The sequence below is a fragment of the Condylostylus longicornis genome, unplaced genomic scaffold, assembly GCF_029603195.1.
Source record: "Condylostylus longicornis isolate FDR11 unplaced genomic scaffold, ASM2960319v2 ptg000019l, whole genome shotgun sequence".
In the NCBI taxonomy this organism is placed as follows: Eukaryota; Metazoa; Arthropoda; class Insecta; order Diptera; family Dolichopodidae; genus Condylostylus; species Condylostylus longicornis.
The window spans coordinates 1,548,738-1,572,206 of NW_026577988.1; the positions used below are offsets into that span (position 1 = coordinate 1,548,738).

Here is a 23,469-nt window from a genome sequence, read left to right on the forward strand (position 1 = left end):
TCTTGTCTTCTTGTACACATACAGTTTAATAGTTGTGCGCACACACATTATTGCCTTCAAAAATTGCAACCCTTATAGTAAATGTGTTTGGTTCAGGGTTAACCGGCTAATTAATTATTCTTTTGAATGGAAACTTTTATGTGTTTATTTTTCTTTTCTGTTGCGTTCTCATATTTAGTTTTTTCTTTCAATGTTTTTTTGTGTTTTTGAGTTGTTCTTTAGTTTTTTGATTTTGACTTTTGAATTATTTTTAATCTATGGTTATTTTTATATGCTGTGGTAGCTTTCATTTTACTTACCCCGTTTCTTTTATACCAAAATAGTAAAAGAATCAACATTTTTGGTATCGCTTTTGTATCAAATCGCATAAACGTGTAAGCATAGTTTGTTTGTGTAAATGGGATTAAAGTGAAACACAAAATAATAAAGGATAACTTATCTACGCGAATATACGAGAAAGAAGAGGGGAAAAAAAAGGATTCTGGCTTAAATTAATTAATTTATATTTTGTTTTTAGTTTTCCACCTTTTTTTTTTCTTTCCAATTTTTTTCCCATATTTTTGTGTGTGTTGTTCTTTTTGACCCAAGTTAAGTGCTGGAGTTTTTTTTTTATGAATTTCTTTATAAATATTATGCTTGTGCATTTGTCCTTGTACATAGTTTGTTGCTCATATTCTTATTTTTTTACTTTTTGTTTTTTTTTTTTGCTTTAACATTCATTTTCATCATTTAGGTTAGGAAAAGCACATTACAGTCGGAGTGTAATGAATATATAGATACAAGTGTTGTATACAAGTATACATACATACATAATGTAAATGTTTTTATGCAAGGTTTACATAAGCATAATAAATTCTATTAAAAGGATAACGGAAAATAATAATAATAAAGTAACAAGATAAAGGAAAAATAAAATAAAAAAAAACAATAGCAAGAAAAAAAACCAAGATAATTTATCTTAAAGGTGAAAAGGCGTGATAATAAATTAATTTTTTGAACATTTTGCTATTCTATGTCTTTTTAAAGGGGGTTTGATATAGAACAAAAAACACAAATTAAAAAATTTGTTGAATTAACTCATGGTTTGTAAAATAGCACATATTCGATAATATATGGAAATAATAATCATATTACTAAAAAAAATTGCATACGTTTAGGAGGAATTTAGAAGTAATTTTAAAACCTCCTCTAGTATTATAAAGATTGAATAGCTAATTAATTTATTTAAACCATAAGAGTTTGAATAAGAAGAAGATGGCTGTTAGATTTTTGTTTTTTGAATTTGCGGTCTACCGGGCCATCCCTGAGAAGCGGCGTGCTCCGAATTTCGAGAAGAGCCGCAATAGATTCATATACACGGTACAAATCTACTAATCTATAATCTACCATTGAACTGTTAGAGGTGACCTAAAATTGACAATTTGCAAAATGTTTGACAAGATATAATTCGGGAAGATAAGGAGGTAGAGAGAATTATTTGCGAATTAAATAAAGTGTGTATTTATATACAGAGGAAAGCATTCAATCACATGACATTTTTTTATAGTTTTGAAAAAGAAATTGTCATCCTTTTGGTTATCATAAACTTGATTTTTTTATGGATTTATTCGGACAGTTATAACTTGACGGGTAAGAAGAAAAGAAATAATTTTTTTGACTAATGTGCAGGTCGACAGACGAACAGAAAAATTCTTTTTGAAAAGTGGTAAAAATTGGGCCTTTAAAATATTAGATATATAGATAAACCGGTTTTGTAAGAGACTGCAAAATAAATGGAACATTGTATATATAGTAAAGAGTTTGAAATAAAATTAAATATTATTTTAAATAGACGCAAAGAGTTTTTACCCTGACAAACGCAGTCCACATGTGATATTAGAAAATATTTTACTAAAAAGCTATTTTAATTTTGTTCGTGTTATGTGTTAAAAAATAGCAAGCAACATTGTGTTTCATAAATTTTCAAATAAATAAGGGATTGTTTTAGAAAAAAAAACCACATATGTTCTACGGCATATTAAATATAAGTGTGAAGTGGTTTTTTAAGGTTTTAATTATTGAAAATTTAATTTCTTCTATATATTAGAAGAAAATCTGGTTTCTCCTTCTGATTTTGTGTATATATGTTCATATGTATAGTTAAAATGGTGCTTAATGAGTAAATAAATTATATTTTGTTTTACCATATGGTTCTAAATAAGGTAAAATTGTATGAAAAATTAATTAAAATCAAATTAAATAATTAATTGTATATATAGGAAAAATTGAAATATTAAAAAATTTTGAAAATTTCCAAAGGTGTTTTAGGGTTTTAATGGTATTAGTATGTGTTAAGTGCTATTTTATTTTAATTTAAATTAATTAAGAGGATTGTATTTGGTTTTATGTATACCAGTTGAAATACCAACTGAATTTTATTTAATTATTTTGAATATCAAATTAAAATTATTTTGAATAATTTGCTTTGAACTTTAATTTGAACATAGTTTTCATAGAATTTTCAATGTCTTTTATTGTATTTGTGACCATTAAATAATTTCGTAGTTCTACTGCCATCGAATAATTCTACTCAATAAGACGAACTTATAAAGTAAATAAAGAGAGTGAATTATTTTAGTTTGGCAACATTGTATCGAAATTACAGAGCTGAATAATTTGATATTGTACTTAAATTATTAGATGTACGTTATTATTGAAATTTGCATATCAATGTAAATAGAATTTCGTACATTGCCTTTTACTAAGATAAAATTTAAAGGGTTTAAATAATTATAATCAAGAACTAAAATCTGTAACAGGTAAGTGTGGCCATTTGTAGGTTCTAATTAATTAATCTTGTTTTGCAGCTATCCATGAAATTTTTTGACCCTAATTTCCGAAAGAAGGTTATGTTTGGCAAAAATTTTTTAATCGTTTTGTCATCTTAATTTGTTTGGATTGAGTCAAGTTGCGTACTGGATTGTACAGTTGTGAGTTCGCAGAATTCAATTATGTACAAAATATCGAATTCATGTTTAGTCAAATTAGTGAGTTTTTGCACTGAAACAATCTATCGTATCTATTTTTGAAAATCCTATTCCAACTGGAACCGAAATTTAAATTAAACAACTCTAATATTCAAATAACGAAAGTTTTTGTAATGACGTGTGTAAATGCGTTCTATACTGATTAATATCGGTTTTACTACTATAATAAAATAAAATTAAAAATCCTTTTTTTTTTCTTGAAATTTTTAATGAGATTTCCGCCATGCATGACCTTTAATTTTTACTTATTATTACATCACTAATTCTAAGCTTTTATATGATTATTATTTGCCTCTCGTAAAAAAAAAAGGAATAAAATAAAAAACAAAAAGCAAAAAGAAGAAAAAAAAAATAATCCTGAAAAAAAGCTATGGGTTTCATTTTTATTTAATTATTTTTATGTTTGTAAAATTTTAATTTAGGGTTCTTGTTCTATTTTATATTTTTTATTTTACACTTTTGCTTTTTTTTTGTGCGAATTAAAATTTTTCATAATGAAATCTTATGAAAGTCAAAGGATACTTTTGCGGCGAAAATTTTAATTTTTTTCTTTTTTTTTTTTGTTTACTTGTGTGAAATTTATTCTATTTAATTAAATATGATTTTTTTGTTCTTCTAATTAAAATTCTGTGGAAAACTAAAACCAAACAGAATAATAAAAAAAAAATTATTTGGGGAAAAAATTTTATGTTCTAATTATTTTAAAAAGCAGTTTAAATTTTTGATTTGAATTCACACGGGAGACTTTAACGGGCGCAAAATTTTCTATATTTTAATAAATTTGAATAACGCATTATAAGCCATTGATTTCTAGGGAACTATCAATTGCCTACTTTATTTGTATTATGTACTTACTTTGAATTAACCATGACAGGCTCAAATATTTTAGGAAGGCTGATGTTGTTTAATGTTTACCAGCACTTAGAGACAATCAAATTTAATGGTAGAATCTTTCAATGAGCATTATTTAGTCTCTTCAGAGGTACTGCTGTTTTCAATTTCTTCTGTTCAAGAATGGAATCGGAAGACAACACCTCAGAGTATAAGAATATTTATTATGAAAACAAGTTTTAAAAATTTATTGTAATTTCGTAAGGTATTTAAAATCAAAAATTTATTGTACAAAAAAACTCACATTGATTTTTATTGCTGAAAAAATTAACAAAGTCATATAATTTTAGTTTTCACAGTACAGGATCTCAGAGGGATTTCGTTTACGACTATCGACATATCAGACGATTAACAAATATTCTATATTGGCATCTGATCTCAGATAACCATTGAAACCGGGATTGTGAACTACTGCTAGCAGTTAAATCAGTTTCCTTCACGTCCTGTCAAATTTTCTTGGGTACTAAACTCACTTTTGACTTCTACTCTATTGAAAATTATAGAAGTTTCTTTGTTCGTCGGTTTTTCTCTCGATTATTCTTAAGCAACTTCACCATTGTAAGTTGGTAATGCGTCGAAATGGAAGATGGTGTATTAATCGCTGCAAGTAATTTTCATAATTTTTAATTATTAGCAATTACTGTTCTTAGAAAAATTTTAAGCTGAGTAGAAACTAATACGGTAACGATGTATTAATTCCTCTTGTCTAAAATTTTACACTTCATATTAAAATTCATGTAAAATTTGTATTTTTGTTCACATGTCCGTATTTTTATTCATAATCCTTTTACATGTGTTTGAGGTGAAAATTTTTTGGCAAAAATTTATTTTTTTTTTCTTTGGTATTCGCATTTTGGTTAGATTTAGTTATTTTAAATATTGAACAAATCCTTGATTTTTATGTTATGATAATTTTTAAAAAATTATTGCAAATGTAAACATAAGGTAAAAAAAGAAATATTTTTGCTAATGGAGAAAAGTTGACTTTGCTATACACACACCTATGCAAAGAAAGGAATTTCCGGCATCAAAAAAAAAATAGGTGTTGTTTTTTTGTTTTTGTTCTTTCTTCAGGTTTTTATTAGCTTTTACTAAAATATTTTATTTCATTGGGTATACTTACGTAAATGCACGTTAGTAAAAACGCAAACAAAGATTTTGCTTTTGCGGAAATATTTAGAATAACAGAGAGGGAAAGAGTGAAAATCTTGAAAGAAACCCTTTTGTAAAATTTCGAGTGTAAACTTTTATCTTTTAAATTAAAACATATACATCGCATTTGCTTGTTTTTTCTACAATTTAGATTATAATTTTAGAAATTTGAAAAAACATCAATAGTTTCCGTAGTGCCATACAAAATTTTCATTAAGTAGACACTCTGGAGACCTAAAGTAATAAGATATTCCCAATAATTTATGTCTGTTAATTCAGAGATTCTATATGTAATTCGAATAGATCCCTATTCCCTTAAATATTTTACAAAGTCATTTTTATTAGTATTTCTTGTACGGAAACATCAAAATCTCGAATATGATGAAATATAATAGAAAATTTTAAGTACAGAAAGTCACAGTAATTTTGTTCTTACGAGTATACCGTCTTTTAAATTTTGAACCATTCTGTTTTTTATCCTCAAATCCTCATTTTATTTCCTCTTAAATTTTAAGATTTTTCGTTTTATTTGGCAGAATTAACTTACATACAAAAATTTAAATACATGCAATATAACATGTGTATATGTTTATACCAGGATTTTATTATATTTGAATTGCAATAGAAAGAAAGAGAACAAAATATTAAAATTTTTCTTTTTTTTTAATAGCATACGAAGTATTATATAAGAATTATGAACTGTGAAAAGCTATACGAAATTTTGAATGTCCTTTTTTCCTCCTCCTTTATTTTAATAATAATTATGAAGTACGGAGAAGAGAAAGAATAGGAGGTAAGAACAGACCAACATAAAAAAAAATTGGATTTCTTTTTAATAAAATATGTAAATTTTTTTTTTTGAATAAATGGGAAGATTTTAGTTTCTTTTTTGTTCCTTTTGGTCTAAATTATTGCAATTGAAAAGGCTAAGTGCTATGTATTTTTGGCAATGTAAAAAGGCTATGTTGAGGATTTTTTTTTTGATGGTATTAAAGGATATTATTTTATTGGTATTTTCTGGAATAAAGAAAATTCATTTTCATATTAAATAATTAAAGTTTGAGTATGAAAAAATGAAAAATGTAAAAAAAAAATTGTATATACCAAAATGGAATGTAATCCTTGGCTTTTAAGCAGTATTTTCTTAGATTATGTTATAGAAAGTTCCATAAAATTAAAAATTGGTCTTTCTCTTCTCTGTCTGTACCCAGTGGTATATGTACTGAAAATATTTCAATAAAAAATTTATTTTAATATTTTCCAGAATTTCTTTTTTGGGCGAGACATTTTTAGTATTCATCGACTGCTTTATACTCGCTTCTTCATAGTGATTTGCATAAAAAATTAATATGTATAGATTTTAGTGATATTTATGAATATTATCTTTGCTACTTTTACTGTACTCACTTTTTAAGTAATTAAATATAATTTTGAAAAAAAAATTGAAACGAATTTAATTTAAAAAATCAAAAAATCAAGAATAATTTACATAAATTCGTTTAGTACTTTTACATCCTAAATGTATGCAAATGTTAAAATAATGGAAAGTGAAAAAAATTGAAGTACTTATGTGAATTAATTAAGAAGTGCTTTTATTAGACACTCAAGTCTAATATTACAAAAAAATACAGCAAAATGACCTGTAATTTATTTATTAAAAAAAAAATAAATTTAAATTTCTGAATTTGAAAAATTGTAATCGCGTCCATTATAGTTGAAAAATATTTAAAATGCAGCATTTGACTGCCTATACGTATATTTTAAGGGCTTCTTTTATGCTTCCCACACCATCTCTTATATTAAAATAAAACTAATTGATAGCAGGAAGAGCGGGGAGGGTATGAGAAGTACAAAGTGCATGCTATAAATACGCGCAATTCATACAAGTTCAAATAGGCCCATTATTTAGGCTTTCATTTTTGAATGAAACAAAAATTTATTGGGAATTGATTTTTTTAGCTTCTTTAGATTTCGAATATTTTCAGTTAAAAGTGAATTTAATTGCATATTGTTTTTCAATAAAATTTTAAATTAAAAAAAAAAATTGTTTGATGGGTTGAATTTTACGGTAATTTAGTTTCAATTAACCGATAATTTTTTGACATTTGAATATAAATGTCACTCACATGTCAATAATCATTAATTTTATCATCAATTGCAGCTGTCATCAATTCGGAAAAAAATTCACGTTTTCGAAAATTCCTGATCAATTGCAAATTTAATTCTCTTAAATTTAAGTACAGTTATCTGATTTTTCAACATTGTTTCACAATTTTCAACTTTAAATAAAAAAAAAACGAATTTTTAATTCACAATTTTTTGTTTTTTTTTTTGCTTTTCGGAGCATTAACAGGCGGATTAAAGAAAAATGACATGAAAAAAACTTTTTTTTCAAATAAAACTAATCAACTATGATGAAAGTTTTTCGGATTTTTTTTTCTATTTATAATTTCTAGCGTAAAGAATAAAATATTTTTTTTTTCAAAATATTTTTTTTTGATCCTGAAAAATTTTATATGAGAAATTCAATAAAATTCAAAAATCGGATTATTTTAATAAAAAGGACATTGAAAATTTTTTGAACTGATTTTTAGAGGTTATATTTTTAGAGTTTTATGAAGATTATCATAATTTTATTCACATCAGTTATTTTAGAAACATTTACGAAAATAATAATAATGGTAATTATAAAAACATTCATAGCTCAAGGTTGTTACTGTCAGTAAAATGTCACATAAAAATTGATTAAATAATTTTAGTCCGAGAATAGTTTAAAAATTTATTCCGTGATTGATTGTGCTACTTTAAGAAGAAACTTGTTATAAGTCGCGAAAATGTGTACGGGTTAAATTGAACTCAAATTTTAAATTCAGCTTATGGTGAATTTTTTTTGCCAAGTATTACGAAACCGTACGTTTACATTCATTATGTATGTGTGCAAATCATGAAGTGTGCCAGGTAAAAATAAAATTTATTGATATTCATTAAAAATTTATGAATCCTAGATTTACCCTAGATTGTAGATTGCACAGATGGGATAACAATGCCCCTCCCACCCTCCTGCCTCGATCGGTATAAAACACTTTCCTACAACATTCCCACGATATCAATACCTTATGAATTCGGCAGGCTACAGCTCTACCGGAGTAAGCACGTATTTCCCCAGTTATGTTATTGTTATACGAAATAAAGTTGTTCTAAAACCTGATGCAATTCTATGATACAATTCTGAAAATTATTTATTATAACCCAACCCGACACTATCCTGTATCATTAGAATTAATTTTGTCCTGAAAATCATTTCATTTAAATAACAAAATATGGTTTGTGTTTATAACATTTTGTGCATGCAAACTCAATATGAATGATATTGCGTTTATTTTATATGTTGTGGTATTTAACCATAGAAGTATTTTTGCATTTAGCTATTTTGGAAAAAAACAATATGAACTCATTTTTGTTATTAGCAAAATATACCAATATGTATATAGCAATATGTAGCTATATGTATATGTGTTTTTTGTTCTTTTATCTTTGTTAAAAATTATTTTTCCATATAATAACAATATTATCTAGAATTTTTCATTTTCACAAAATTGCACTATTCTTTATAAATGCATAATAGCATCCAAAATTCGTCCTTTTTTAGTAAAATGGCCTTAATGTTTTTATATACCATTTACTATACATATATTTAGGCTTACTATTTTGTCTGAATATGTTTGATAATAAAATCAATGATAAAAATAGTTAACATTCTGGTCGATCCTGAGATATTATACTTCTTATAGGAAATATGGAGCCGATTATAATGCTTCAATTTAGGAAAATTGGAAACATTTAAAATTTAAGTATAACAATCATGTAAATTTAGTTCACTTTAGGGAATTCAACTAAAATTTTAGCAATTGTACATTCAATATTATTTTTTGCTACTGAAATAGATTTCAGAACATGATATTTCACATACCTTCGAGAAAATAATTGAAAGGCATCTTGGCGGCCAATTTACAAGTTCGAAATATCAAGTTAATTACTCACCGAACGCGTTCTTTATATACATATATTTGTTTAATATTATGAATTAAGAAATGTTGTTCAGGCGCCAGTCTTTAAGTGACGAAGTGGTAAGCCCGACTGATTCAATTTTAAGACTACACAATAATAATAAAAATTAAAAAAACTCAACGATACTATTTAATTTCCTCTTCCAAACTCTATGATTAATTTTCTGGGTATGAAGAATATCTGATGCGTATGCATTATAAATGAAGTAAAATTTTCAAGTCATCTTCTTAAATAAAATCTCTCTTAATGTCTGGCCACACAATTTAAAATTTGTGTAAACATAAAAAGCTTCATTGCGTTCGATAATGTTACACACTGTTTAATATGCAAAATTATACGAAATATAAAATGAATCTGGTCTTAATTAATATTTTGACTGTATATATAATATTGTGGTTCGTTTTTATATAACGTGAACGTGCAGATTTCTAAGTTAACATCGAATTTCTATAAAAAGTTTGGATGTATAATATAACGATTAAAAATAATATGCAAAAACTTGTAATATTATTAAAAATTCGGACGAAAAACACTCTTTGGTACAGTTGATTCACTCGCAATTTCAACAAAATCTCAATATTCAATCGGAAAATTTCAATATATGATACTCGTATAGTATGCCACAATAATATATATGAATTGTTTTTGTAATTATATCAGAATGTACTTTACAAAATTTAAAAAATATAACTGTTATATAACTGCTAATCCATATAGCAATGTGTTACAACACTCATTCGAATACATTTTATATTCATGCAAAATATAACAGAATTGCATTCACATATACACATATTATAACTATGATTTAAAGTACATATTTTACAATGAAGTTATGTTTTTAATACTAACATTCAATTAAAATTGCTATAAAAATATTACATAAGTTTAATTGAAATAACGAAAATTAAAATTTGGCATAATCAAGTTAAAACATTGGTAATATTTTGTATTTAATTTAAGGGTTGCTATTACAATATATTTGGACCTTAAATCATAATAATGAAATGATTTATTATTGAAATGCCAGAAACCAAAATTCACATACATATACAATATGTGGTGGTTATGCTCTTCAATTATTTAAGAGACTGTTGAATATAAAATTTAATTGATTTAATTATAAAGTATAAAATGGTGTTTTTGGAAAAATATTTTGTTTTTCTACATTTTGTCTATGTATTTCAGTAATTTCAATAATAAAGGAAATTTAGGGAGAGAAATTCATAAATTTTAGGGTTAAAATATTTTGTAACCAGGAACAAATGAATTTTATGCATAAATATTGAAATTTTTGGAAATCAAAATATAAAAAAAATGTCCACGCTTGATAAATTTATATGAGAAATGAGGATTGTAAAATGAAATGAGATTGTGTTCGTGTTAAAGAACTGATTAAGCTTTTAAAAATTTTTTTAAAACTCCTAAAAATATTACGTCAAAATTAATCAAAATTAAGAAAGCATTACCTTTCTACATTTTATTTCTAATAACTTCTATTAATTTTTGAAAATTTGTTTTTGTTATATGCCATATTATTAAGTTTTTGTCAGATCGCGGTTTCTTAATCTGTGTTAAATCCTCTCAATTAACTTTTGTCTCAAAAAACGAATTTCGGTAATGTCTCAATTAATTTTCCCTTACACAGTAACTTGGATTGGTCAGCAGTTTATAAATTCATATAAATATTCCATTAAAAAACAAAATTTCTGTACATCTTCTTCCCCTTTTAATTCGAAATTCGAATTTTCGGTCCCCTATCCCTTCGATCTTATAAGTTTTATTAAAAAATATACCATAGCAATTGTCTTATAAAATATACTGGAATCTTTGATTACTATTATAGATAAAAAATACTGTTATAAAAATTCATCCTAAATATATGCAATGTTATATATTAAGAAAATAATTTAATTTGCATAAAGCTAGCTATAAGGGGGGGTAAACCGCATTCTACCAACCTCCTCGTGGTCCCTCCTGGTAACCAATATACTGGGCTAATAGGTAGAGCGTGCAGGGAGTAGGATTTTGACCTGTAGGGAAGGCCTGGTAGCATAGCTATCTAGACTCCTTCATGCAGGAAAAAATCACGAAGCAACTGCCGGTGGTGCTGCCTTGCACGTCAGGAGATTGGTTTCTCAAAGGCTAGGAGACGAAAACTCCGAAATCAAATGACCCGGTCCTCCAGGTTGGGGGTTAGTCGTACGGTTAACACCCGGACACTACAAAAAACTAACTGTGTTATGCAATCTTTACAAATGCCTCGGATATTGGATGGAAATAATGGTATAAGAACTAGGAAACGTTTAAAGGACAATGATTTAAATTTAGGTACTTGGAATATAAGAACAATGTTACAATCTGGAAAAATGCAAGAAGTAGCATATGAAATGTTGCGATATAAAATAGATATATTAGCTATACAAGAAACCAGATGGAAAGGATATGGAAAAATTAATAAACAGGAATATATAGTATACTATAGTGGTGACGAGAATAGAAGAGGAATGTACGGTACAGGGTTTATCATAAACAAAAAATTAAGAAATAACATATTAGGATTTACACCCGTTGATAGCAGGCTGTGCACGTTGAGACTTAAAGGGAAATTCTGCAATATTACAGTTATATGTGCGTATGCACCAACAGAAGATTCCGAAGAACAAGAAAAAGATATTTTTTATGATAACCTAAGTACATTGTGTGAAAAGGCAGGATCGTATGACACTCTTATACTCTTGGGCGATTTTAATGCGAAAGTTGGAAAGGAAAAATTTGTGCTGGAAGTTGCTGGGAAACATTCTTTACATGACAACACGAGCGCGAATGGTTTGCGCCTGTGTCAATTAGCCAGTGAAGCTGCATTAAAAGTCAAAAGTACTTGTTTCGAGAGAAAGGATATATATGAGGGAACATGGAGGGTTCCGGGTTCACAGGTAGTTAATCAAATTGATCACGTATTGATCTCCTCGAGAAGAGCTTCCTCCATATTGAACGTTAGATCATGTAGAGGAGCAAACTGTGACAGCGATCACTTTCTTGTGAAACTGGTTCTTAGACAAAGAATTGCTAATGTTGCCAAAGAAAGAGGCATTAAGAGAATCAAATGGGACACCGAAAAATTAAAAACCCCCGAAATTCGAGAACGGTTTCAATCCCGGGTGAACGAGATACTTAATGCCAATAACAACGCTCAAGAAAATGAATCAGTAAATGAAGAGTGGAAACGAATTGAAAATACCCTTAACACAGCTGCTAACGAAGTAGTAGGAAGGAAGCCGATCGAACGAAACATAGATTGGTTTGATAACGAATGCAAGTTAGCCATTAAAATTAAAAATGATGCGAGACAAAAAATGTTAAATAGAAACTCAAGATCAAACCACGAAAACTATAATCAAAAGAGGAAATATGCTACTAAACTATGTCGAAAGAAAAAGAAATTAATGATGAAAAGACAAGTAGAAAAAATTCAAGAAGCGCACTTAGAAGGCAACACTAGGGAAGTTTATAGAAGAACCAAGTACCAGACTAAAGGTTACCAAGCGAAACTTAATGTCTGCAAAGACTCAGAAGGTAATCTTATAGTTGAAGAAAGCAAAGTTATGGATAGATGGGTTGAGTATTTCCAGAAAACACTTAAGGAAGGTTACAGTGCAGATGAAGAAAACGTATACGATAATGTACCTCTGGACCCAGTTATAGACATGCCAACGATTGACTAGTTAAGGGAAGCTGTAGATAAGCTGAAAAATAATAAGGCTCCGGGAAAGAGCGGCATAACGATTGAGCTGGTCAGATGTGGTGGGGAGATATTGTTAAATAATATACACACTCTGATTTGCAATATATGGTGCAATGAAAGGATGCCTGACGACTGGACACTGGGGCTTTTTGTTCCCATACATAAAAAGGGGGATAGAACCTTGTGTAGCAATTACAGGGGTGTCATGTTGCTGGATTCTTTATACAAGATATTGTCTAACATCATATACAATAGATTAAAGCCATTCAGTGAGGTAACCATTGGTGAATACCAATGTGGATTTAGGAAAAACCGCTCTACTGTAGATCAAATATTCCTTTTGAAGCAAACAATGGAGAAATGTTACGAATATAACATGGATCTACATATTCTATGTATAGATTTTCAACGGGCTTTTGATTCAGTAAAACGAAGCAAGATACGTGAGGCATTAATTGGACGCGGTATACCCCACAAACTAATACAAATGACGTTACTGACAATGCAGGACTCCAAAACTTCTGTATTGATACAAGGCCAGACGTCTAAAGAATTTGCAGTCAAGGCTGGAGTTAGGCAGGGTGATGCTTTATCAACCTTAATATTTAATATGGTTTTGCAACACGCTATTGGAACGCTAGAAAATGGGGGCCACATATTCACGAGGCCGTACCAAATAATGGCATACGCAGATGACGTATGCATTGTCTCAAAGAGTTATCGAACGATGGCTGAAACGTTCGTCGTTTTGGCTGAGATGGCACTTGAGGTAGGTCTTTTGGTTAACGAAGAAAAAACGAAGTATTTGAGAATGAGTCGAGATGAAAGAAGAAGAGCACCACAAAACATTACCATAGGAGAATATAACTTCGAAGGAGTTACGCATTTTAGGTATTTGGGTGCAACGATATTTAATGATAATAGTATGCACGCCTGCATAAATGAAAATATTCAAAATGGCAATAGAAGTTATTACGCAAATAAGAAACTATTTCAGTCTCGACTATTATCAAGAAACTTAAAAACCATTTTATACAAAACGACCATCAGGCCTATAGTGACTTATGGGTGCGAGGCATGGTCTCTGACTCAGGGTGATGAAAATAACTTAAAAATCTTCGAACGAAAAATATTAAGAAAGATTTTTGGTCCCAAACGACTTGAAGATGGAACATACCTTCTGCGTACGAACGAAGAGTTGAATCAATCAATACATGGCGAAAATATTGTAAAACACATCAAGTCCCAAAGATTAAGATGGGCTGGCCACTTAGCACGGATGCCTGAAGACCGCAAACAAAAACGAACCTTCGAATATAAGCCACTGTTAAGTAGAGGAAGGGGCAGGCCACGAGCTAGGTGGATAGACGGCATAGAAAGTGATTTGCGAACACTAGGGGTTCGCGATTGGAAGAGAGAGGCAGAAAATAGAGCAGAATGGAGGCAAATTGTAAAGAAGGCCAAATCTCACCACGAGATGTAGCGCCAGAAGAAGAAGAGAAGAAGAAAGCTAGCTATAAAGCAAACACAAGCATTTAACCATATTCTAATTTAAATGAAATGTTCTATTTTACAAACCAAGGACGTTTAATCGATTATGTACATACATACATTTTTAAATATAAATCAATATTTAAATTTCTATAAAAATATTTTATTTTCCATTAAATTTCAATCAAAAATTATAGAAAATTTTTAAAATTTAAAAATTTTATTTCAATATTCAGTGCTACAACTTTCATTTCATTAACACCCAATGCTTAAAAAACTTATTTGTTATATGAATTAATTATAAACTTTCAATTTCAAAATGCAATAATATTATTCTATATGTACATACATACACAAAACCTAATATTAAATCCAAGTTAAATACATTTAAAAAAAAAATTGAATGAACACCCAATTTAAAATAGAAAAAAAAAGAAAAATACACAAACAAAATATGCATATACCGTAAAAAATAATATTGTATAACACTAATTTTCGTCCTTGTTTATACTTAATTAAAATTTTCAATACATTTTATATACATACAATTACTATAATAATTAACAAAACTTAATTGCATATGGCTCTATACCATTATAAATGTATGTACCTATGTATGCCTAGTTTAATTTTTGATTAGAGCAATAAGGGTAAAAATATTGTATAGAGCTAGAAAAATTAAACGAGAATAAAAAAAAAGTTTCTTTTGTGTTATCAAAACTCGTTATCTAAAAACGTGACAAAAGAATACCCCATTCGACAAAGAAAAGAAAAAAATTAAATAGAAATGAGATACCAAAAAAAAAAATAATAAAAAAAAAATAAAAAATTACAAATGAACGAAACAAATTGAAAAAAAAAATTAGAACAGTACAAAATGCTTTTAATACACTCACATCATTTAATCAAAATGTCATGTCATTCTAACACACACGAGTTAATGAAATTCCATTGTTGATGGGAACTAAAAAAAAAACAGGACTTTGAAAGGAATTTTTACCTCCCTTTTTAACTTAAAGATAAATAAATTTTTTTTTGTGGTTTACAAAGGTAAAAACTATGTACACATGCACATAAAAAGTAAGGTATAACAATAATGTATGTGTATACGATTAGGAAATGAAAATGAAAAGGAAATTATAAAGAAATCAATGAAAATTTTTTACAGACCAAATAAATTTTCTGTCATTTTCTATCACATTTCTATAGTTTTTTCTTTCATTTTCAAAAATAATCACTCGATTGCAGTTAACAAAAGCCAGTTAAATGTATAAAAGTGTTTAATTTAATAAAATGTTATATAAGTAATGGAGTAGTTAATATTGTGGCTTGTAGAAAGGTATTCAAATAAATAATTGATTATTTAGTTTATGAGGGTTTATCAAGGACAATTCAATGAGTCTAATAAATTTTCAATGTTGCACAAATTACTTATTACGTAAGAATTATAAAGGTTTAAAAATTTGATTGAAAATATGAAAAATTGAAATTTTTTGAAATATTTATGCGAATATATCCTAATTATAATTTTACACAGTACACTAACAAATTTAAAAATTGGCAAAAATCTGGGTTACTTAATATGAATGGGGCTACTCCAACGGTATATTTACGTTAGGTTGTAATACAGTCAATTCCTCCTACTACAGCCTTGATGTTACATAATAGAGTTTTTCAAGAATCTGTTACTGTATTGGGCGTACTTGTTGTATTGTATTGTAATCAGAAAAATATTTAATTCTTACGAAGAGTAGGCGATCTGCTGCTACCTCTATCGGCTGTTATAAATTAGAAAGGTGAGTTGCAGTCTTTTCCGCTTCCTTGTCATGGCAATCCTAGCTGAAATAGTTGTCTTAATAGCCTTACACGTTGTTCGTTGCTTGTGTGTAATTGAATTGCATTACTATTGCATAATTGTGTACCAATATTTTATGGAAGCTCTCGGATATGTTCAGATCTTCTATACTGGCCCTGTAAGATTTCGAAATTTGCTTTCGAAATATTACAGGATTTCGAAAGCAAATTTCGAAAAATATTTATGAATCATTAAATTATTTTTTACTGATAAAAAATATTTTGTACCTTTGCTTTTATTCGTTTAATTGATTTTCTATGATTATTTTCCTTTCTATTATCTGAAATTATTATTATTGTTTTCCTTATATTTAATTATATTTCAAATATTATAAATGTAAACTTGTACTTATCTTCTATATTTTTCCAAATAAAAAGTAACAATTGTAAGAAAACATAAAAGTGATAGAAAAACTCGATAACAATTTGTTTTTGTTCTTTAATAACAGAAATTGTCGTTATAAGATAGTGGTTAAATTGTTTAGAAAATTACAACCTATTAGTAACACTTTTGAAAAATTTTTTTATATAAAATACATGATAAAAGTGTCAAAAACTATTGTTGCCATATCAAATTCAATATAGTTTAAATACAATGTAAAATGTTCCACCTTCAAAATCGTTATAGAAAAGTATTTATTTCATTGTGTGTTTGGAACTTTGTTACAGTTTGATCGAGGACAATTGAGCAATTGAAAATAGAAAGAGTTTTTATAATTATTTTTTCTATATGGGTAAGTGAATGGTATTGAAATGTAATTTAATTGGTTTTTCTTATACTAGTATAAAAATTAATTAAAACTGAAGAAAAAAATTCTTGTGAAAATTAAATAAATGAAATTTTCAAAATTGCTGTGGTTTTTTTAAAGAGGTGACGATCCATCTTAAGCTTAATAGGATATGGAATTTCGATCCCCGTGGCGTTTATCTATCATAACATAATCATAACATTATCTATCGAATCCCTTAGATTTCAAATAGTTGAAACTCGCAATGATTCACAGATTGCTGATTTTTACAATTCTTCTACACTGTATTCTCAAATCATTTCCTTGAAGGGTTGATTCTAAGTTTATTTATAAACACCGAAATATGGCACCACGTATTCTAGACCTTACTGTGATTATATCTCCCAGACTTTACTGTGCTTGTATTTTCTGTTAATTAGAACCCTCCCCCCCGCGTGAACCCTTAATGGGCTATTAGCAGTCAACTCCCTTATCAATCGTCTGACCTTGTTCAGAGTGGCCATAGATTTCAGTTCCCGAGTTGGGGTCGTGCACATCGTAAAAGTTATTTCGATTAATAATCCTCGAAATAGTTGGTCACAAACCGCCTCGTAGGTCGGAATGGTCTCGCTCATATGTGCAACACAGCATTATATTAGCCTAGGTTAAACATCCATAGCTAACAAACGACTCTCTTGCAAGCGAACAAGACTTTTTTATGTTGTCAGGCTATGGTAAGTTCCAATCTTTACCAAACGACTTAACGTCCACAACACCCGCTCAATAATTTCCTTTTATAATTTCTGAACGGTAAGAAGCAATAATCTTTTTTTTTAAGTTGATAACATTTCTTCATGGACGGTTGATTTTTCTCATAGTTTCAACACAAATTGAGCAGTATCCCTGAAAAGAATTAACCAAGTGTTATTTTGTATGCATGTATATATATAAATGTGAGTGACTCAATTTAATTCTATTCTAGGTTTGAACTCACTTAATCAAATTGCAATAAAATATATATGGGTTCATATTGAAACTCAATTGTTCGATTAAAACCTGGTTTTGATTTAGGTATACCGGGAGTTTTATACATAAAAAATCGTTTATAATATTAATTTAAAAGTTATTTGTGGCAAGGAAATTCCATAGCAGCACATACTAATTAATACAATTTAACAGATTTGATTAATTGTGAATATTTCCAATATTAATTAACAATTATTATTCGTTTTTTTTTAAACACATTTCGATTATAAACTTTTTAAATTGCTATATAAGGAAAAAAATTATGAATATTGAACCCCTTTTTTTTCATATAAATTGTCATTTTTGGGGGGATGCATAAAAATTAATATTCATGTAATTATTTTTCAAATAAATTTTATTTTAATCGTATAATTTAAATAAAAAGCACGTCTTTTAAATATTATTGCTTATAGTCCTCCAAAAAGATAACGTATTAAATGTATATATAGTTCGTATTTTAACTATCAAATTAAGTTAAAAAGTTTTAAAATGTATATTAAAAGTGTAAAACAAGTTAGTTGCCAATTCAAGGCATATATAAAAGTTCGGAAAAGAAGACGCGAATTACCATGAAGTAAGGTTGCATGAAAATTGTAAAAATGTTTTTAAAATTTTGGTAGAAGATTTTACAAAACAAAGCTTACTACTCCAACTAAGCTCTTGTAGTTCCAATTTTTTTTAAATTTAAAATTCTACTCAGGCACCATACAGTTTCATTTATAGTTAATTTGAAATTCTATTGCGATGCCTTTTCCTATTATAACAGTTGAGAAAATATTTTAGGTTCGTCTAATCAACGCCATATTTGCAGATCTCCAGAATCTATTACAAAAGTTTATTGTAAGGAAATTTTTTTATAAGAACTATGTAATTAATAATTAATAGGGCGAATTATTTGCTTAATAAGTTTGAGTACTCTTCATATAGTACTGGGTAAATCCGAAAACATTGTCTACAAGAGTTGATTTAATTTTCTTTAAAAATTCGATTATTCTCAAATTTTAATTAATTTTCAAACAATTTTGTGTAAAAGTTTTGATTTTATTTTGATTTTTTAATTTGTTAAAGAGTTTTGAACTCTAAATGAAACAAAATAAAAAATTGTTAATTCAACAATAACAATATTGTTGAATTAACAACTTTTTCTTTAAATTAACAATTCATCTTCAATATTCTACTGTTGAAACAAAATTAAACCGGACGGAAAATAAAGCAAAATATTAACAATTTTGAAAGTTATTAGCCTATTCTTATATAGCACGAAAGATTTACTTGTGATTATAAAGAGAAAAGTAGAAATAGTAAGACAAAACTAGTTTTCTTAAAGCAGAAATTCTTTTTGTTAAAAAAGACTGAAAGAAAAACTAATAAGCATAATTTGATTTTTATACAATTTAATTTTTTTTTTGTATAAAAGACTATAAAATTATAAAAAATTTTTAATTAGAAAAATGAGATTTCAGAAATCTCCTATAAAAAACTATTATGTATAAAACAAAAAAGTTTTTCCTAAATCTAAATCCTTTTCAAATTTTGTTGTGTTCTTTTTATTCTGTATAGAGGGAGTCATCTGTTGAATTTTTACAATAATTCTCTAAATGTCTAGCTATATATGAAAGTAATATTTACTTTAGAAAGTTATAGATAACACGTTTTAGAAATTAAAGTAGAAATTTTAAACCATTATATCAAAATGTTGTCATATAGGGTCATAAGAATTTTTTTTTTAGTTACTTTTATAAGGACTAATAGCAAAAAAACAGAAAGGACTAATAAAATTTAATTATTTAATAAATGAAACTTTTTGGTTTTATTTTTTTTTTTTCAAAAAATCTTTAAAATATCGGTTTGTGTGCATGTAATTTAAAATTTGTGATAGTATGAGAGAACATTGTTAAATTTTAATAGGTTATGGTAAAAAAAAAAATTCTGAGAATTTTTTCATTTCTTTACCCATAAACCTATGGGTATCAGAAAAATTTTTGCCATAATAAAATTTTAAAATAAAAATTTAAAAAAATGTGTTCACAATGAAAAAAACAAAACAGCTTCACTTTCCATCACTAAATTCACAATAAACATCAATAAAAACCACATTATGTCATACAATTACGTGTAGAGGAAGGTTGTTTAACCAAAAACAAAAAAAAAAATTTAACCTTCAAAAATAAAACAATGTTTTAGGGATTTTTTCCCTCTCTTTTCCCAAAATATATTTTGGAATTTCAGGCATTTTCGTTGAAAAATAAAATATTTAGAAAAAAAAAAATTTTTTTTTTTTTTTTATAAAAATTATTTTTTAAAAACTTTGGATATTATTTTTTAAGAGCCATGCCATGCCATAAGTATAAAAATGCTACAAAAAAGCAAAAAGCAAAAAAAAAACAATTTTTTTCCAGATGTTGCAAGTATTTGAATACGCGAGCTATTTTCATCGTTATTTGCAAAATATTAAATTGTAAAGTAAAAAAAAAAATTTTTAATATTAAAAAAAAAACAAAAAATGGATAATTTTCTTATAGAAAAAAAACAAAATTCAACAACGAATGTGGGAAAGAAATTATTGGGCAGAGATTTTTGTTTATGATCATCGAGTACAATAGGGTTTGGTTCCCGGTTATACTGCGTTATAGCAATATGACTCCAATTTCGTAAAATGTTACAGTAGATTCCTAGTGCGCTTAACACTTCGTTCTTATACCTCAATTGTACATTACTTATAAAATAATGAATTAGTCAATAAGCACTAGCCGAATTAATTATTTAAAAATTAATTTTATTAGATATTATTTGGTAGAGAAGTTGATATATGATTGTGAATAATGATTTTGTTTATATGATTGTGAATAATTTTAATTATGGAAAATTATGCTTTTTTTGTGCATTTTAAATTGAAAATTTTATTAAAATAATCCTAGTGAATATTAAAAATTTTCTACGAATTCAAAACAAATTTGGTGTAGCTTAGCTTTCTAAACACGTCAGTTGCATAATTAACTGCTCAAAAACAAAATAAAGATCTCAATATTCCATAATTATATTAAAACAAAATGTTTCAGTAAAACTGAGCCTAAAATTTTTTTAAAAAAATATTTTTTTTTTTTTTCTAAATCAATATTTTAGTTAGAGTTCTTTATCATATTATACAATCACTTAAATAGCTATGGGTCCATTACATTTAATGGTCATGTTTTTCTATATAGATTTTTCTTCTTTCCTATATAATTTTATTCTATTTGATATAGTGTATACTTTAATAATGTAAGGATACTCTTATGTGTATATGTGCAAGTATAAGGATGTAAAATTTTTTTGTTTATTATTTCTATAATTTTTGTTTTTCTTATAATTTTTTGGTTATTCAATAGCTATTTCAGTAATAGTCATAATCATTAGATTGTGATTTTCTCTACAACATAACGTATAAAGAGGAATATTGGGGGCGGGGGGTTTCTTAAAAGAAAAAACCAATATTAAGATTTAAAAAAAAAAATCTTCAAAAATGATTTTTGGATGTGTTTAGAATTTTTTTTCTTTTCGTTTTAAAAGAATAAAAGAAATGCTCTTTTTAAAGTTAATATTTTCTTATAATAATAATGGACATAATGGATAAAAAACCTATTAAAAAATTATTTGTGAGAGAGTGTGGTGAATATGAAGGCTCTTGAATGAATATAAAACGGTAGAGCAATTAAGGAAATTTGGTTTTTAAGAAATAAGTATAATTTTTTTTTATATTTCTACAAGAAAAAAAAAACACATTTTGTTACATAGAAGATTTCTCGAAAATTGTTGCGGTTTTGTCTATTTGACCATCAATTAGATTTAAATGTGATTTTAAAAGGTTTTTGTTTTTTATTTTTTTGTACGAGATAATCTCTTAGATAATGTAGAAAAATTTGTGGTTATTTGTAATCATTTTTACATTTATTTTGTATAATAAGTGATTAAATTTTTTTTTTTTGAATATCCTTTAAGGATGTTTAAATAAAGGCTTTTTTTAAGCAGTGAAATTTGCTACTGCAATATAAGATTATTTTAATTAAAGTGCATGAATAACAGTTGCAAGTTGTTTAGTTGTAAATATTGCTTTGTCCCTTTAAATTGATATGATAGAATAAAGAAATGAGTTGTTGAGCTGGATGGAAGGCAAACTAAAACATCTAAAAAATTCTGTATTTTTTACTTGCGTTGTGTACGTATGGGCTGCAGCCATTTCTATAATATTAAAATGGTTTAGATATAACAAGAAAATATCTGGCTTTAGTTTTATAAATTTTGAGAATTCATGCCAGAGCTCTATTTATTTAAAACTTTACATAAGTTACAACCGAAATACTTACAATTCTTTGAAAGTGCTACCTTATAGTAATCATCGCAATGCCTCGAGTCTGATCTTTCGACTGCAATTTTTTGATATCGATTCTTTGACTTTAACTCCTCGTCCCCGACTTTAAGACTATGACTGATTCTTATTTCGATTTTTGATTCAGACTTTTTGACTCTGGTATATCGACTCCGGCTGTTCGGTATCGATTTTGATTCCTTCAACCTGACTCTTTGACTCCGACTTTTCAACTCCGACTGTTCCATATTGACTCTTCGATTTTGACCCTTAGTCTCCCACACTTTGATTCCGACTATATGACTCCGAATTTTTGACTCAAGACTCTTCAGTTATGAAAATTTTGGAACATAAATTTCCATAATGAATAAATAAAAAATTTAACACAAGACACAATTTAAAGAAGAGGTTAGCAAATAATATGATAGCTTTGCCGCGACGATTATTAACCTTATAATGAAATGATATAGTACCAAGCAGTATCGCAGTTAAACCAATGTATATATAAACGCCAAATGTTAGTCTTCCAAATTCATTCCAAACTGCTCAAAATATTTAGACCGGTATAATTTCAATATTAAATCACGTGTAAGCTTATTTTGCAAATAAGACTAAATAGAATTAAAGTAAAAAATTGGCATTTATTTTTTTATTACAATTTTTCCTATTATTCTAAATCACATAAATTTCAGCATTACAATTTTAAAGTGTTACAACAAAAGAACGTAATTTTTTTTTTCGTTTGCAATTTTGTTGATCGTATTATTTGTCTCAAGCTCTTTTTATACTACCGTATTTCTAAAATCTAATAAAATATTCTCATTTAAATGAAGAATTAAATGAAAAATCCCTTTATTATATACGCAGTAAATTTCATCTTTATTATGAATTTTAAAATGTCAAAAGAAATTCCATTTACATAAAAAACGAAAGAATTCCCAGACAGCTTTCAAAATTTTTGTTTTCATTTTATTTCATTTCTTTTGTCTTAATTTATGTGGTAGTTCGTGTAAGTATGCGTATAGTATACAACTGCTTATTTTTGATTTTGTTTCCTTTTTTCTAATGTAAATCATAACATCTTAATGATAAGACAGCTTAAATATAAAATGAGAAAAACTAAAATAACCTTAGTAAAAATAA

At 27.2% G+C, this 23,469-nt stretch overlaps 1 protein-coding gene across 1 annotated transcript; it reads left to right on the forward strand.

Annotated features, from left to right (window-relative positions):
• Positions 1-11,395: 11,395 nt before the first annotated feature.
• Positions 11,396-12,862, forward strand: LOC129606600 (craniofacial development protein 2-like). The gene is made up of 2 exons (XM_055516993.1): positions 11,396-12,456; positions 12,595-12,862. Exons 1-2 carry the CDS (start codon positions 11,396-11,398, stop codon positions 12,860-12,862), a joined length of 1,329 nt encoding a protein of 442 aa, XP_055372968.1.
• Positions 12,863-23,469: the final 10,607 nt, after the last annotated feature.

What these genes read in the sequence shown, in the direction of transcription:
- LOC129606600 (XM_055516993.1), top strand. Translation starts at nt 11,396, where the DNA reads ATGCCTCGGATATTGGATGGAAATAATGGTATAAGAACTAGGAAACGT. An exon ending in TGGTTTGATAACGAATGCAA is followed by an intron (nt 12,457 to 12,594) that starts GTTAGCCATTAA and finishes AATGATGAAAAG; the next exon opens with ACAAGTAGAAAAAATTCAAG.